We start from the raw sequence: 16,965 nt of genomic DNA, 5'->3' as shown, positions 1-16,965 counted from the left end.
CAAATACCAAGATCTCTAACCTATTTAAGAAGTTTTATTCTAATCTGGCCTAAGCAGTTTATGTGAAGTCAATCTACACCTGAGCATCTCTTTGACCTAGAACCTAGAGAAATATGCTCTCTGATAAACAAAGGAGAAAAGGAAGGGCAGGAATAACTATACTGCCCAATTCATTGTTATTGCAATTATATGACCAATAGAACTTAGAGAATAAGATTAAAGGAAATCTTTGAAAGCAGCATTCTAGAACACATTATAATTAATATAAACCACAGTTTTAAGGAATAATAAAGTGACATTTTTTAAAAAAAAAGTTTACACAACTTCTTTGTGTTGACCAGTGGTCTCCTATAATTGGTATTAGTAAGATAAATGATTTTACAACTGTTTAAAAAACTCATTCTTCAAATTACCTTGATTAATACCTATATTTAACACTTAAATCAACATTTATGTTCATGTGATGTTATGGGTCATCTTGTAAAAATCTCCAGGTCCCAGAAGACATAGGTGAACTCTTCAAGCTACTTCATGATAAGCAGAATCATGCCTCCAAAACTGGGATTTACCCGGGTGTCTTTAATAAAGGCCTAATCACCAACTTTAGGCAAGAAAGTAAAAAAAAAAAAATTAATAATATAGGTGGTTGCATTTAAAAAAAATAATCAGGCTAGAAAATACCTTAATATGGTTTGGTTTTAACATTCTCTTAATCTTTCTTATGTAATAATCATGTCATATTACCCTTTTCTATTATCACGGGCAGGGGGATTCAACTTTACAATTTACTAAAAATAGGTCTCCTGTCACCCTAAGCACAAAACAAAGACATTTTAAAAACCTAGAAAATAAAAGAGCTGGTTTTAGGCAAAAATTTTTTCAGCACTAATTTTCTGAATCTACTTATTATAACTATACTTTGAAAGGAGTATCTTTTAAAACATAATGGTAATAATAACAACAGTATTTGCAACCAACGCAGTATCTGGAATTGTGCTAATCATTTTACATGTACTAGTTGATTTCAAAATTCATAATAACTCCATTTTATAAATAAGGACACTGAGGCACAAAGAGGTGAAAAAACCTACCCAAGATTACCCAGCAGGTCATGAACCCAGAATTTATATGTCTATTTCCGGAAACCAAGTTCTTATATAAAACTGCCTTCAAAATAAAAAACTGTAAACAGCCTCTTAGAGTTCTTAATGATAAGACTTCTGCCTCATATAAATTTATAAAATAATTAACCATAGCAGAGAAAGCTGAATAAATGAAACTAGATATAGCATAGGGTATGTAACTTGCCAAACTCAGTACTACGTCACTGGCTAACTACCTCGCAGAATTCATTTGTCATTCTAAAATACACTTAGTCTTGCCTAACACTGTTAATTTTATTGACCACTTCTGTTTTAGTTGTATATTGCTGTATTCATTTATTACTGATACTAGAGATGTAGAAGATAAATATATCTAAATATACTTAAAAGAATTTAGTCTTTAGAAAACTACATACTAAATCAATTTGCATCAATTAACTATGTCCCACTGGTTTTTATCATAATTGCAGAGATGCTTATTTACTTTTTGTACTGGAATACCTGGCAATTGAAATGTAATGTCTAAACCCGAAGTTTCTCTAGAAATAATTTTGGACATGATAAAACCTCACATGTACCAATGCACCATTTCCAAATTCCTACCAAAAAAAAAAAAAAATCACTCTAAAGTCTCTAAACTTAGCTAATTAATCTACTGTGAAAGGGATTAATTTTCCTAAATGAGACATGAATCTATGGCTTTTTAAGAATAAAAGAAGCAGCATTTCTTCAGCTCAGTTCAATTAAATGTCCATTAGGAAATATATTATAATCCCTACAATATACTAGGTACTGCTAAGGTACCAGACTGAAATTCTAGCTCCCACGCTAACTATGGTGGGGAAAAAATAAGGAGAAAGACCAAAAGACCAAGACTCTCTCTCTCTCTCTCTCACACACACACACACACACACACAAATAAATATATATATATATATATATATTTAAATATATATATATATATATATATTTAAATATATATATATATATATGTATATATATATATATATATTTAAAAAATGAGATACAGATGGAAGAATTTTGAGCCCAAGGAAAAAAGGGCTATAATAATCAGAACAAACTGGGTTAAGAAACTTCTGTAAGATACATGGCAGGGAGCCATGATATATAGTACAAAAGTCTCAAACTGTGCACTATCATAGTGGTATTTGAAGCTTAACTGTCTTTGGGTTGGTGGCAGAAAGCAGAGGCACTGGGAAGGAGAGCCTAGGTTTATGTCATTTGCCAATTTCTGTGGTATCAACACCCCCACCATAAAAGAATTTCAACTACCAACGTGAGGTTGCGGCTTGTAGAGTCTGGAAAAGATGCTCACTATCAGCTCCCAAGAGCGGGAATGAGAGAGCTCCAGCACCCGCTGGCTGTGGGCCAAATTCAGCCCACAGACTTGTTCTGTTTGGCCAGGAAAATGTTGGCCCACGTAGTGCTTTAAAAATTCAAACAAATTGACAACATTTAAAACTCAGGATATTTTATTTTTTTCTGAAAAAAAAAAAAAATGTCAAACCCAGAACTGCTTTCTAAGAAGACCTGGCAGCACTAGACCACATTCCTGCCTGGCAGCAGGAGGCTGGCGCAATGGGTAGCTAACTGCCTCTTAGTGCACAAATCATGCTTTATCTTGCCACAGTGCCAACCTGGTCAGCCTCATTCATTCACTTGTCAATGATATCTGCTTGACCCCTAGAGGGTCAGGAATCTGTTCGCCAACTGAAGGGCATGAATGGAGAGTTTTACCTCCAGAACTTAATCAAATTAGGAACCTGAGTCAAATCGTGGGGCAGTACTCACACTCAGTTTTTGCATTTATAATGTTAATGTATTTGATCAGATCATCTGTAATTGCTATCTTGACCCAAAACTAGTTCACTCTATTGTAAGTCACTGAGTTTGAAATAATGAACGAGGCACTCAGGACCTTCTGGGCCAAGGTACAAATAAAAATTCAAATTATTATAAATTTGAGATTAAAATTATTTTTATCGTTATGTATGCATTAGTTGGCCTCATAAACTATGGGTCTAGATCATTTTAACTTCATGAAAAAGTGACATTTGTGAATTATTTGTTACATATAAGTTTTTATATATAGGGTATAAGAGTCTATAGGATTTTTTTAATGTTATACAACAAACAGTCTGACTCATATGTCTCATGTCTCCAGTCCATTTAGCATCTTAGCTAAATGAGACTGGAAGTGTAAGTTAGTTTCAAGTTTTATTAGCTTTCCCTACCAATATTATCAGACAGAAACAGAAAATTGAAAAGTCTGATTTCATGTGTAGTTGTAGGAAGACACAATTCTGTAATACTTCACCTCCCAGATCCCATCTATACTGAGACCACCTGAGAAGAGCTTTATTCCCCCTGAGTCTTACACTCCATGTCATAAGCTAAAGAATCAAAGGAGGCCAAGGTGCACAACCATGAATGTCAAACCACAAAGTGTGTTCATCCTGCATTTCTATTCATCTTAAAGCATTCCTTGATTGACAAGCCCAGTTCTGACTATTTGAAAGTGACCAAAATATCCATGACAAACAGTAATTCATGAACCTGCTGAGTATAAATCTGAATCTTTCATACTGTTAGGCAGATTTGGGGAAGAAGCAAGTCAACTGCTATGTCATAAGTGAGCTTAACCAAATACTTGCACCCCACAGTTAGTATACTTTGCTTTCTTATACAGCATTAGCTGCAAATCTGGAGATTTTCAACAGTCTTAAATACTAACCACTGTAAATAACACAGGTCTGCTATACCTCCTATTTCCTAAAATAAAACAAATTCAAGATTAGAGTTGGCTTATCTTATCCTTTCTTGTTCCTAGAGCAAAGGAGAGGTCTTAAAAATAACCAAAAAATTGAAAATAAAAAATAAATGTAAACTGGGGGTGGGAAGACTCAGTGACAATGCACCAGGTATTTTAAGTCTCAATCTTGGGTATGATTTATGCTCCCAAAACAACCTCAAATAAGACTAGACTTCACACAGAACTGCCCCAAGGAAAGACAGTACTTACATATCATAATGCCCCAAAGAAAGACACTACTTACATATCATGCCCAATGATATCAAAAACCATGAATCTATCTTACATTTTCCTCTATTTAAATTACTGTTTCAAAATATTTATTCTAATGATCTTGAACTTATTACTCTAAGTTTAATGTTTTAAACATTTTAGCAACTGAATTACAATATTTCGAACCCATGATACAATTCCTAAGAAATCTTAACATTTTGGTTTGGATAAAATATTGCAGAGCCCTCAGTTATCTCAATGAAACCCCAGATATTTATCAAGTTACTGTTTAAACACCATATGAAGTTTATATACTCATATTCAGCCAAGAAATAGTACTTGAAAGCGTGGCAAACCATGTCACAGTTCCTTGGCATGAAGAAGTGCTGGATTATGAGGAAGATCTACTAAATATATGCCTCTTAAAAGTATAGGGTTGGAGGACTGGGGTTGTGGCTCAGTGGTAGAATGCTCGCCTAGCATGCACGAGGCACTGAGTTCGATCCTCAGCACCACGTAAATGTAAAATAAAGATGTTGTGTCCACCTAAAAAAAAATTAAATAAATAAATAAATATATATATATATATATATATATATATATATATATATATATATATAGTTGGAAAAAGAGAGGAAAGAGAAGTTAAGGCAGGTCCTATTTATATATATAGTTGGAAAAAGAGAGGAAAGTGTATGTGTGTATGTGTGTGTGTGTGTGTGTGTGTGTGTATATTTAGAAAAAAAGAGAGGAAAGAGAAGTGTTAAGGCAGGTCCTGTGTGTGTGTGTGTGTGTGTGTGTGTGTGTATATATATATATATTTAGAAAAAGAGAGGAAAGAGAAGTGTTGAGGCAGGTCCTATTTTCCCAGAGTGGCTAGGAAAGGGTTGGATACATGACCATCAGGTACCCCTCTTAAATAAACATGGGGCACAAGTTGTTCCATTCTGGTTTCAAACCCATGGACCCGACAATCTTGAATCTAGTTGTCTGTTCTGTTTCCCTACCCCCCAAAAATAAAGAGTTGTCATTCAGTTAGAAGTTCCACACGACAACTTTAGTATATTCACTGCAAACCACCTCACTGTATAAGAAATTTACTAACTTAACAGAGGGAAAAGGAGAAAAATGTCTTCAATCCAACACTTGAAACCACCTCCTTTCAATACAAACATAATTAAAACAAAGGAAAATGTATTATTTACCCATCTCCTATAAGATTGTCATGACTTTTCTATAGTAAGATACTTTTCAGACTTACTCTAGAAAAGTAAATGTTATAATGATTATTTTGTTTTTTAAGGAAAATTCAACCAATATGGCAAAAATGCACAAAATGTATAAAAAAAATTAATGATAAATTCAGCTTATATTTGTTGAAAGTTAAACAATAAAATATTATTACCCTGTACTTTTATTGAATCTTCTTTGCTAAGGAAATACATAATTATTCTTTATTCTACAAGCAACCATTGTGGTATGAGTTATTCCTTAGAAAACTGAATATAGATTTAAAAATGAAATCACTATTCTTAAGAACATGAAAACTTCCCCCAAAACTAATAAGAAATATAATCAGCATATGGATTCTTCTCAGAATAACATTATCTGAAGTTTTCTTCAAACATTCCTTTACAATAATTCAAGCTCATCTCACTTTGTAGCTACACAAATCCAAAAAAAGGACAAATATCTAATATTAGCTATACAAGTCCTTTAGAAGGCAAGGGAGCCAGACATTAACAAAATAACCTTTCAGGAGTCTTTAAAACTAAACTACAAATAAAATAAAATAAAAATAAACTACAAGGCAGCAACAAAATAAAAACCTGAAGTCTTATGAAATTTAAAAAACTGTATTTTTAAAAATTATTAAAGAAAAAACACAAAATAATATTTTCTTCTTTGACATTTCAACCTAATTAATGATCAATGCAGATATACCCCCAGTTATCTTCTGTGAGTGAGTGTATGAGTTAATGTTATTTTTGAAGGTCATGGAAATTAATTATATTTCTTTTGCAAAACCACCAATAGAATTTCCACTTCAATAAAAGACTTTTTCTCCCTTTATGAGCATTCTTACTCATTATTCTGGAATCAGGCCTACCACAACATTATCAGAAGTGTAGAAAATTAACCACAAATTGAGAATCAACTTCCAATTCAATTGAAAGGTACAAAGCCAAAAGGAATAATATTTCAATTTAGTAAACCAAGCCCTACAGTATCAATTATCCACTGCAATAATCTACTATGATTCTTAAAAATTAATGAATCTAAATTAAAAAGGTTGTTTTTTTAACGAATCATATTGTTGCACATCTGTAATCCCAGCTATTCAGGAGGCAAGAAGATCACAAGTTCAATGCCAGCCTCAGTAGCTTAAACTCTGTCACAAACTTTAAATTAAAAAAAAAAAAAAAGAAGGCCTGGAGATGTGGGGATATAGCTCACTGGTTAAATACCTCTGGATTCAGTCCCTAGTACCAAAAAAAGAAGAAAAAAATTTAATACCATTATATATCAAATATGAAATACTGAAGGCAAGTTTCTGTTATCTTGGTTATATTCAACTGATGATCAAATCTTATGTGTTCACAACCATACTTATAATCAACCAATCCATGTAAATAGTTTTTATTTTTTGCAAAATCTAATGCCTTTGTTTTAAAGTAAAATTGGGTTTTATGTTTCAAAAAGTTATACTCAGACATTTCTACTATTGTAGACAAGGACTAAACAATAATCATATTTTACCAATTCTTCCAAACTTTCCAAGAGTTGTGTCAAGTGTTTTATGCACCATGTTTCACATAATCTGCACCATGGCCTAGGGGAATGAACAGGGAAAGGCAACAGAGTGAGAATTAGATTCTGGATAGATACCTGGGTTTGAATTGTGCCTCCTCTACTTCCTAGCTAAGGAAATGATCCCCCCTTTTACAGATGAAACAACTGTGAGTCAGATTAAAAAAAGAGAGAGAGAGAGAACCAAGTCATTTCCTAAGAACAAAATGTTATAGGAAGCAAGAACAGTGGAATACAAGACTTCTTATAGGAAAAGTCAATACATCTTCAACAAATGTATCATGTGCACCCATAGGGAGCATTTTTGGGGGTGCGGGGACAACTGTAGCCAATGATTGCACTAAATTAAACCAAGACCAAATAAATGTAACTTTAAGTAAAGTTTTGTGCTTGTCCCTTACCTAGCCCACTCCTAACCAGACTGGAACCCTAAATCACTACCAAGAATCACTAAGTTTAACACTGAGAAATATATAGTAGAACTATCACTGGCTCTTGTTTTCTTATTAAAACAGGTAAATAACCAAGTACATTATTTTAAACACAAGGAGCTCAGCCAAGCAAGCTTTTAACTACTACTTTTGATATTCCACAGGAACAGAATTTAAAGCCACTCATATGAATGAATGGTTACCTATGTTTTGATCTAAGAGTGGGAAGACAGTAGAAAATGTTGTGGGCCAATACAAAAAATCAGGCTTAGAAATGTGAAAGGCACATCAGAAAAACTTGAGTACTATGTTTATGGGCAAAGATAGAGCAATAGGTATAGATAATTATCTGCTTAGAGATTTATAATATCAGGGGTTGATTTACAACTCAGTAGAACGGCAACTAAATAACTAATGCATGCTAAGGGAATTCAGAGAACTTGTGCCAAAGGACTTAGTTTACCAGCAGAAGAATTTCTAACAAAGGTATATCTCCTCCTTTGAGAATTCTACTTAACGTACCATAACCAAAGGAATTGTTCAACAAGTCCTTGATTTCTAACATTCTATGATTCTCATTTGTCATAGTCATTGGATATGTCTTATACTCTTTCTTCAGACTGCAAGTAAGTCAAAATTAATTATATTATCTTTTTTTAATCTAAATAGTTCACAAACAGTAAACACATTGGATTATTACAGAATAAATGCTCTGAGTGGTGGAAAACTCTATAAACCCAATGAAAATCATGGGCTGATTACAGGATAGATTGTTTCACATATAATGGCAGTAGCACATGATACTGGTTAAACAAATACTCTGGTAAAACAGAGAATCACCATTACATGAATACCAGTAATAACTGTTTCACGAAAGAACCAATGATGGATACTAAAATCACTTGGGGAAAAGTGTGGTAAGAAACAAGTCATTTGGATGTGGAAAATAAACAACAGTAACCTTACAGTGGAGATATTTGACAGGCATCACTTTAACAAAGTGGATAAGGTTATCGTCACCAATAATAAGACATCTGAAAAAAAAAAAGACATCTGAAGTCATATACCACTGATATGATGCACTAAGAAGAACGCAACATCATTTCTGAGGCATTGTTGCCAAAAATATTTAACTTCTAAGAAAGCAAACATCAAATACAAATAGAGGGACATTCTAAAAAGACAATAGGTAAGTACTCTTAAAAAGTATCAAAATCACTAGACACAGTGGTGCATGCCTCTAATCCTGGTTACTCAGGAGACTGAGGCAGAAGGATCACAAATTCAAGGCCAGCTTCATTAATTTAGTGAAGCCCTAAGCAACTTAGCAAGACCCTGTCTCAAATTATTTTTAAAAAAGGGGTTGGGGGTGCAGTTTAGTGGCAGGGCATCCCTGGACTCAATCCCCCATACCACACACACACAAACAGTATCAAAATCATAGGAGAAAGAAAATAGTATGAAACCATCACAGATTGGAGCAGACTTAACATATGACAACTAAATCCAATGTGTGATCCTAGAACAAAAAAGGGAGATTAGTGAAAAAAAAAATAGCAAAGTTTAAAAAAAAAAAAAAAAGATCTGTGCTCAGAGTGGTATTTTCTTCATTATATTGTTTTATTGTGTGCATATTAAGAATATGTAACAATAAATCTCATCAACATGTACAACTATAATGTACCAATAAGAACTGAGGAGAAAAACAGAAAAATAAATTATGATAATAATTTTAAAAGATCTGTAGATTAACTATATTCCATTAAAATTAATGTCCTGATTTTGACAATTATACTACGTATAAGATGTAAATGTTAAAAGAAGCTGGGTATGGGGTATATGGAAATTCTCTGAACTATTTCTGCAACTTTTTTGTAAGTTTAAAATCATTTCAAAAATATATATAACATATAATCAAATATATATGTAATGTTTGGGGAAGAAATTAGAATGTAAAATATAATCTTATAAGTAACAGCTGATTGGCCTGGGAGTTTCTACCTGAATAAGGTGGTCTAGGCAAAAAATTGTAAAATGCAAATCAGTAAATGTGTCCTCAACAACTACTTCCATGAAGTATGCTCCATGTTCTAGATACAACTACTATAACACTGCAGAACCTAAAACAACAGAGTAAATCTTGCAGTTGTTGAGATACTAGAAGTCACAAAGTGCTACACCTTCATTTTAAATAGGGGGTACTGAGACTAGAATGGTTAAAAGGTTTGCCCAAGTTCAATGTTATGACTAGGAAAGACCTAATTTTTTAATATTAGTGAAGATAAAAAAGTCACACAGAAATGAAGCTACCCCAGAAGCCAGAGAGTAAGAAAAAAATTAAGCTGGAGACAAAATCAAACTACATTTACACTTCTTAGCATATGTTAACATTTATTTATTTTATAAATTTATTTCATAATAAATTTGAGCCAGAATGATTAAAAATTTAAAATAATAAAGTTATTTTTAAAATTCAGAATAAAATTTAAGGTTTTTTTTAATGTTAGGATAGGAAGGGACTTTCTATGCATAAATGCAGAAAACATTTTTAAAGCATAAATTTAAGTTAAACCTGTCAAAAACAGAACAATATTTAAGAGCAAACAACTGGGAAAGTATCTGTAACAATATGACAGATAATAGATGAACAGCCTTATCATATGCAGATCAATTAATAACTACAAATCAACAAACAGTAACAGCAAACACTCCAATAGAAAATTAGGCAAAGGACACTAAGCAGGTAATTCAAGAAGAAAATTAAATGATCAAAACACATTTTGAAAAATGAAGATTGTATTATAATTTTAAAAATGCTAATTACAAGATGTCATTCTTGATTTAACATATTAAAGATTAATACTGACTCTTCTCAATGCTGGTAAAAGTTGCAAAGATAGACACTCCCATGCTCTGCTAGTAGTAGGATTAGTACAATCTTTTTGATAGTAATTTGTCAATACACATCAAAATCCTTCAAAACATGAATACTCTTTGATTTGAAATAGCTAGTGGTTGACAAAGTGTGGATGGACTCCTGGAATCACTGAGACCCTCTCAGGGATCTAATAGGTCAAACTATTTTTATAGAAATAGTAAGATATTACTTGCCTTTCCCCCTGTATTGACATTTGAACTTACAGGGTAAAATAACTGTGGGTAAGACTGCCAGTTCCTGGGCCAGAGCACTATAATTGCACTAGCAGTCACTATGTTCTTCACCATAATATATTTGCAGGGGGAAAAAAAGGAAGAAAAGAAGGAAGAGAGGGAGTGTCTGCTTCACTTAAGAATATTCACTAATTATATTAAATCTTGTCCTTTTAAAATTCTATATGACAATAAGTAAATACAAAGCACATTTACTGCATATTGAAGTATGACAGTTGTCTCAGGGGAAAGCACTTGTATGATTGTTTGAGTGCTGAACTAGCCACTTTTTCCATTGCATGCAATTCTTACTTCAATAAACAATGAACAAAGTATGATTATTCAGATTTGGGTATCTGGCAGACATTTTCTCAAAAATAAATGACGTGAGGTTGTCACTTCCAGGAAAACAACTGATAGCATTTGTTGCGAACGATAAAATTTGAGCTTTCAAGGGAAAATTCAAATATTGGAAAGCTCATATCCATCACTGTAAGCTTGACAGCATCAGATCTTACAGACTTCTGATGAGACCAGTGGCGCTATTAACAAATGTGATTTTTTGATATTGTATAATAAAAGGTGACAAAACTTGGAAGATTTTTTGTAAGAGTTCACAACCAATATTTTTCAAATGAACAATGCATGATGATAAAGATCATGCATGGGTAAAAGATCCATTCATAGTTCACAACAGGCTAGAGGATTATAATGCAAGAATGTGAAAAGTTCTGATTCAGGTTTTGGATTCCACTTTGCAAATGACCTTTTAAAAATACTATTTGTTGCCAGGTACAGTGACACACACCTATAATCCTAGAGACTCCCTAGAAACTCAGGAAGTTAAGGCATAAAGACCTCAAGTTTAAGACCAGCCTCAGCAACTTAGCTAGACCCTGTCTCACAATAAAAAATAAAAAGGCCTGAGGAGGCAGCTCAGTGATAAAAACGCCTCTGGGTTCAATCCCCATCACCAAAAAATAAATAAATAAATACCATTTGTTGGATTTTGTATAATATCAAAAATATTCACAATTATCTATAAAGTCTATTATTGTTCCCTTTCCAACTATATATCTGAGACCAAAGTTTTCTAATATTCTTTAATCAAATACAATATAACAAGTTGAATGGCAAAAGCAGATGTTTTTCTTTATTAAGGCAGGAATTAAAGAGTTGTAAAAGTGTAGACCAATGTCATTTGCTCAATACTTTTTTTAAATTATGGTTATTATTCATAAAAATGTTAGCAAGTAATAAGTTTACTGCTTTTCAAATAAATTAATAAATATTTTTTAATTTCTCAGTTTTAATTTATATTTTGGTAAATATCTACAGATAAAATCTATATAAACAACAGTTCTTTTTTCTTCAACACATTTTTATAGTGTAAAGGGATCTGGAAACCAAAAGGGTAAGAATTTATGATATGGTCATTCCCAATTTCTAGAAGCCTAAAGAAGACAATCAGATTTGACACTGTATATGTACAAAAAATAAAAATTATGTTAAAAATTAGAAAAACAAAACCTTTGAATGCAACAATAAGGAATTGGATAATACAACTAAAATATAATATTATTGGTTACTTGGAATAATTTTTGAAGAATTTTTAAACATGAAGCATGTTCATATGCTCATAGTATGTTGTGAAGGGAATAAGATCTACAAACTAAATGAGCAAAGATAACGCACTAAAAAATAGACTAGAAGAAAAAAAAGACTAGAACTCCAAGTATGTGAATGCCATCCACCAAGAAAATAATTGCTACTGTTATTATTAATATTAAAGCTAAGTATATATTAATATTAAAGTTACACTTAGCTAAGTATAGAACACTAAACTAAGAGAGGAAAAAAAACTGTATTCTAGGCACTGTTTGGTCATTAAATATCTCTGGGATATCCTTGGGGTGAACCCAGAAGCTTGAGCAAGCAAAGCAAGCAAGCATTCTACCATTGAACTACATCTTCAGTCCTTCCCTGGAATTTTTGACATTGTCTAACCTCTACAAGCTATCAAAAATTATAATGAGATCCTTACCTAACCAACGTTCTCAGTCTAAAGCCTACCCAAAACCTTTTCAACACTAAGTAAAAGAGTGCTGCAATGAAAATTGATTGAAACCAACTCCAAAATCACGCTACAGAATTCTGATCCAACCTACTAAATAGATCATTAATTCTTTCTTTTGCAAATTAATTTGACTTATTCTCTTTCTACAGGAAAATTTATTTAAATGAGTTATCCCCTAAATAGTACTTGGGAGAAGTAAAAAATATTTGGGCATATCATAAATAAGAAAGAAAGGTCATAAAAAAATAAGCAAGATAGTATGGTACTCCAAAGGAAGGGAATCTTCTTAAAATGCTGCTCTGAGTACTGGGGAGGTTACTTCTTATAGAGAACACAGGAATTTTCTATGGGGAAAAAAGACAGAAAAAAGAAAGAGAAGGAAGAAAGAAAGAGAAAGCAATGCAAAAATACAAAGTAGTAATATATGTACATAATGGGACCAGAATATTAAATAAATAAATAAATATATAAATATAAATATATATATATGCTCTATTCTAAAACTGCCCAGAAATATCTATTTTTTCACTTGACTGATCAGCCTTCACCTGTTTCTTTGTTCATGAACAAAACTGGCAACTGTTAATGATAGAAAATCAAATTCTAATTTGTCAATTTTGTTCCCTGTTAGCAAGTCTGAAAAATCCTAAAGATTATAAAGGGATAAATACTGCCCTAAATTCAATCTGGGTAATATTGAAGAGAGACTCCCTCACTTTATAGACTAGGAAAACCAGTTCAACAGAAAACTGAGGTAGTAATAAAATACCTTCAACTTGTGTTTCAATTTTTATCATAATACCTATCATCCAATCACTTCTATTTCCTTAAAAAACAAATAAACCAACCACATGTATAGTGATGTCTAGTCAAGAGCTATACATCAGACAGGAAAGTCCTCATGAAGGGATAACCATGCTCAAGGCCCCAAGGCCATAGAGCAAAATGGTATAGGTTTGGAATTGGTTTGGAGTTCAGAAAAAAAAAAAAAATACACAAAAATTTTATACTTTTAACTTCATAAATACAATAACCTGGTTGTCCTGGTTCTTCGAGTAATGACTGATCTGTTTCCCCCTAAAATAAGGAATCTATATCATATAATTCTTAAAGTCTTAAAAAATTGGATAATCTTAAAATCACTGGGGGAAAAAAAGAAGTGGAGTTTAGGGGAGGAGAGAAATCAGAAATACATGTGGAATATGTACACATATGAAAAAAAAAAAATTCAGATCTAGTTGTTCAAGTGGCCAATGACTTAAAGTGGAATCCCCTGGGGTACTAGTCTCTGAGTGTACCAAGCACCCTTGAGATCACTTAATTGGATAGTCAACATTATGAGCCAGTCAAAGGGTATGAGGCCCCTTTAGGCCTGTGCTCCCTTGTTTGTTTCCAGTGCCCAACTGAAAAGTGGTCCTCCATTTATTCCTTTTGAACTTACAATTCATTATGTCACTTTGTGAAGCCTCTGTCACCCATCTTCCATCGCTAGTTTCTGTCAAGTAACCACTGGACATTTAGGAAACACCTACTATGTGTGCCCACCACCTAACACATATCAAGTAAGTATTTGTAGACTTGAATTTAATTGCAAGCCCTTGGGAGGCTTCAAAGGACTCATCCATTAAGAGTTTTGTGAGGAAGGCAAGTGAAAAAAACACCTTTTTCACCATCCTTGATCTCCTGACACTTGTGTTACTCCCGACTCATGTGTGACACGTGGTTCCTAAGAGTGACTGGACACAGCTGCTGCAGGCAAAAGGCTTCCAGAGGGGAGAGAGGGGCACTTACCTGGGGAACCTCTGCTTCAGCTTCCTCAGGCTCTGCCTGGTGGGCGGTACAGACACTAGGCACTGGGCTATCTCGTCGTACTGGGCTTTGGTCAGTATCATGTTGGGCCAGGGACCAGGAGGAGGCGGGACAAGGAAACAACACCCTTGGGCCCAAGCAGCCTTGGCGCCGGGAGATGTGGGGGTGGACGCACCGCGGCAAGGCCCAAGGTCCTGGTCTTCCTTAGCTGGTCCTCGCCCCCCCCCCCCCACAAGCACACCCCAAAGTAGCACAGGAGAAACGGAGACTCGCCGTGTCCCAGGCTTCACCCGGCACCTCCTCGGTTGGGGCGGGTTGCAGACGCGATTGCCCTGGCAGAGTTTATTGAGCAGGCGCAGTGAGCCAGGCCAAGGCAACTCGCCGCCATGTCAGGTAAGGGCACGCCAACCAGGAAGTAGCAGCCGCCGGCGTGGAGGGCACAGCTTCTGGGTCTCGGCAGCAGATATGCTCAGCGTCGCCCACCTGGGGTCGATCGCTTCTGCTCCTGGAGTTCACGCCCCGCCTGTTGCCAAAAGCCAGAAAGACCTCTCTCACGGGCCAGGAAGAAGGCTCGTGAGTGCTCTGCCAGCCATCAACTTGAGTCCCCGAAAGCCTCTGCCAGAGCGCGTAATTTGAATGTGTTCCCAGTCGCTGCAGTTTAGGTGCAGCCTCAAGCAGGGCCCAGCCTGCGAAGAAACGTCCACACTCTGTGATCATGAGCCGAGCTGTAAACTGCATTTGCGTGCCTTAAGCATACAGTTTTGATTCTTGAGTCCATTTGTTGGCGTGTTTGGGGAAAGTCCTATAACTTCTACAGTTCGCGTGGAAGGCAATTGGTCCTTGGTGGGATACCCGACTTAAATATTACATCAGCAGACAACCAACAAAGGACACTAAAGAATGTTACTTTCACTCCCTACAGTTAGATGCTTGAGGACTAAAATCATATCTTGTCTTCCTAAACCTAGATCTCAGAAAACAGGCATCCAATAATTGGAGAAATGAGTCACTGAATTAATCCTTTGTTTTCTATATGTGCTGTGAGTGGATCTCAGCCCTCCTAAGGCAATTTATTGGAACATCAGCCCCTCCTTTAATCCCTTTTTTTTTTTTTTTTTTTGGTTTCACAGAGAAGATGACTTTTTTTTTTATTGGTTGTTCAAAACATTATAAAGCTCTTGACATATCATATTTCATACATTAGATTCAAGTTGGTTATGAACTCCCAATTTTACCCCAAATACAGATTGCAGAATCACATCGGTTACACATCCACATTTTTACATAATGTCCTATTAGTAACTGTTGTATTCTGCTACCTTTCCTATCCTCTACCATCCCCCCTCCCTCCCCTCCCATTTTCTCTCTCTACCCCATCCACTGTAATTCATCCCTTTTAAGAAATTAATTTGATTCTTGAGTCCATTTGTTGCCCTTCTTCACTTTAAAATTTAACATTTAAACAAATGAAAGAAAAAGAACTTAGCTTTTAGAAAACGTAAGTGGTTTGAAGTCTTTTCATATGGAATAAAGTGTGGGTTGGAAGTTTAGCTTAGATATGCTTCATTGGATAAATTCCTTAATCCACTGTGGCCTCAGTTACTTTGTCTATAAAATTGATTTTTCATTCATGGGGGTGTTTTGAAGATTAAATAAGGTAGGACAAGTAAGGATTGCTTAGCATAATGTTCAGCAAATAGTCTAAACAAAGTAAACCAAGTAAAACTACTTGATAAAAATGGACAGGGTGTTTACTAGATTTTGTTTTCCAGACTTCCCATGTAAAACTCACTTAATCCTCATAACTTCCTGTGATGCAGGTTCTATTGCCTTTATCATTCCCCTCCTCCCTTTTGTATAGAGTGAATAAAGTAAGGCATGAAAAGATTAAGGAACTTTCCAGAGGTCATGAGAAAAAATAAGAAGCTGGGGTAAGGATTAAACTCCCAAAATTTGGTTTCAGAGTCTATGGTCTTGCCAACTCTCAGCAATTAGTACCCAAATAGTATACTCTCCTAAGCACAAAGGTTAAGGATTTTTTTTTTTTTTTAAGAAATTCGTTACATTTTGAAGAATCTTTTAGTGGAGATTTTAAAAATTAAAATTTCACCACTTTATTTTCTCAGGCATCCTGAATTCAATAACCATCATTTTTTTTTTCCTGAATATTTACATCAGCATGTTTTCTTCCCATATGCTTTGCATCTAACTCTGGTTGTGTGACATTAGTACATAACTATTTATTTATGGCAGCATGGCCTGGACTTGCCACCTGGCTAGTTTGTTGCTGACCCTGCCATGACTTTTACGTGAAAGCTAGCTGACAATAAGCAGACACCACTTGATACCCCCATTCCTTTCCCCTTTGCAACTTTACTCTTTCCAATTCACAGCCATCAGACTTTTATAGAAAACATCAGTTCAAGGATGTTTGCACTAGTTATTTTTATAGCAACTCTTCTTTCTGGCTCTTATCCTGTATTCACCCTCACAACCCTTAAGGAAAATGCCAGGTTTGTTTTCTGTTTTTATTTTTAA

General features: G+C 34.5%; 1 protein-coding gene across 2 annotated transcripts in view; it reads right to left on the bottom strand.

The window, feature by feature from the left end:
* Positions 1–14,754, bottom strand: part of Cdin1 (CDAN1 interacting nuclease 1) — a 223,499-nt gene extending 208,745 nt beyond the window's left edge. For both annotated transcript variants that reach the window (XM_027926229.3, XM_071608070.1), the window contains exon 1: positions 14,410–14,754. In XM_027926229.3, coding sequence (XP_027782030.1) covers positions 14,410–14,510 — 101 coding nt within the window. In that variant the 5' untranslated portion in view covers positions 14,511–14,754. The remainder of the gene's footprint in view (positions 1–14,409) is intronic.
* Positions 14,755–16,965: the final 2,211 nt, after the last annotated feature.

Source organism: Marmota flaviventris, chromosome 2, assembly GCF_047511675.1.
Source record: "Marmota flaviventris isolate mMarFla1 chromosome 2, mMarFla1.hap1, whole genome shotgun sequence".
Lineage (NCBI taxonomy): Eukaryota > Metazoa > Chordata > Mammalia > Rodentia > Sciuridae > Marmota > Marmota flaviventris.
The sequence above is the reverse complement of the archived record's forward strand: the minus strand, read 5'-3'. Positions and strand labels throughout refer to the sequence as shown.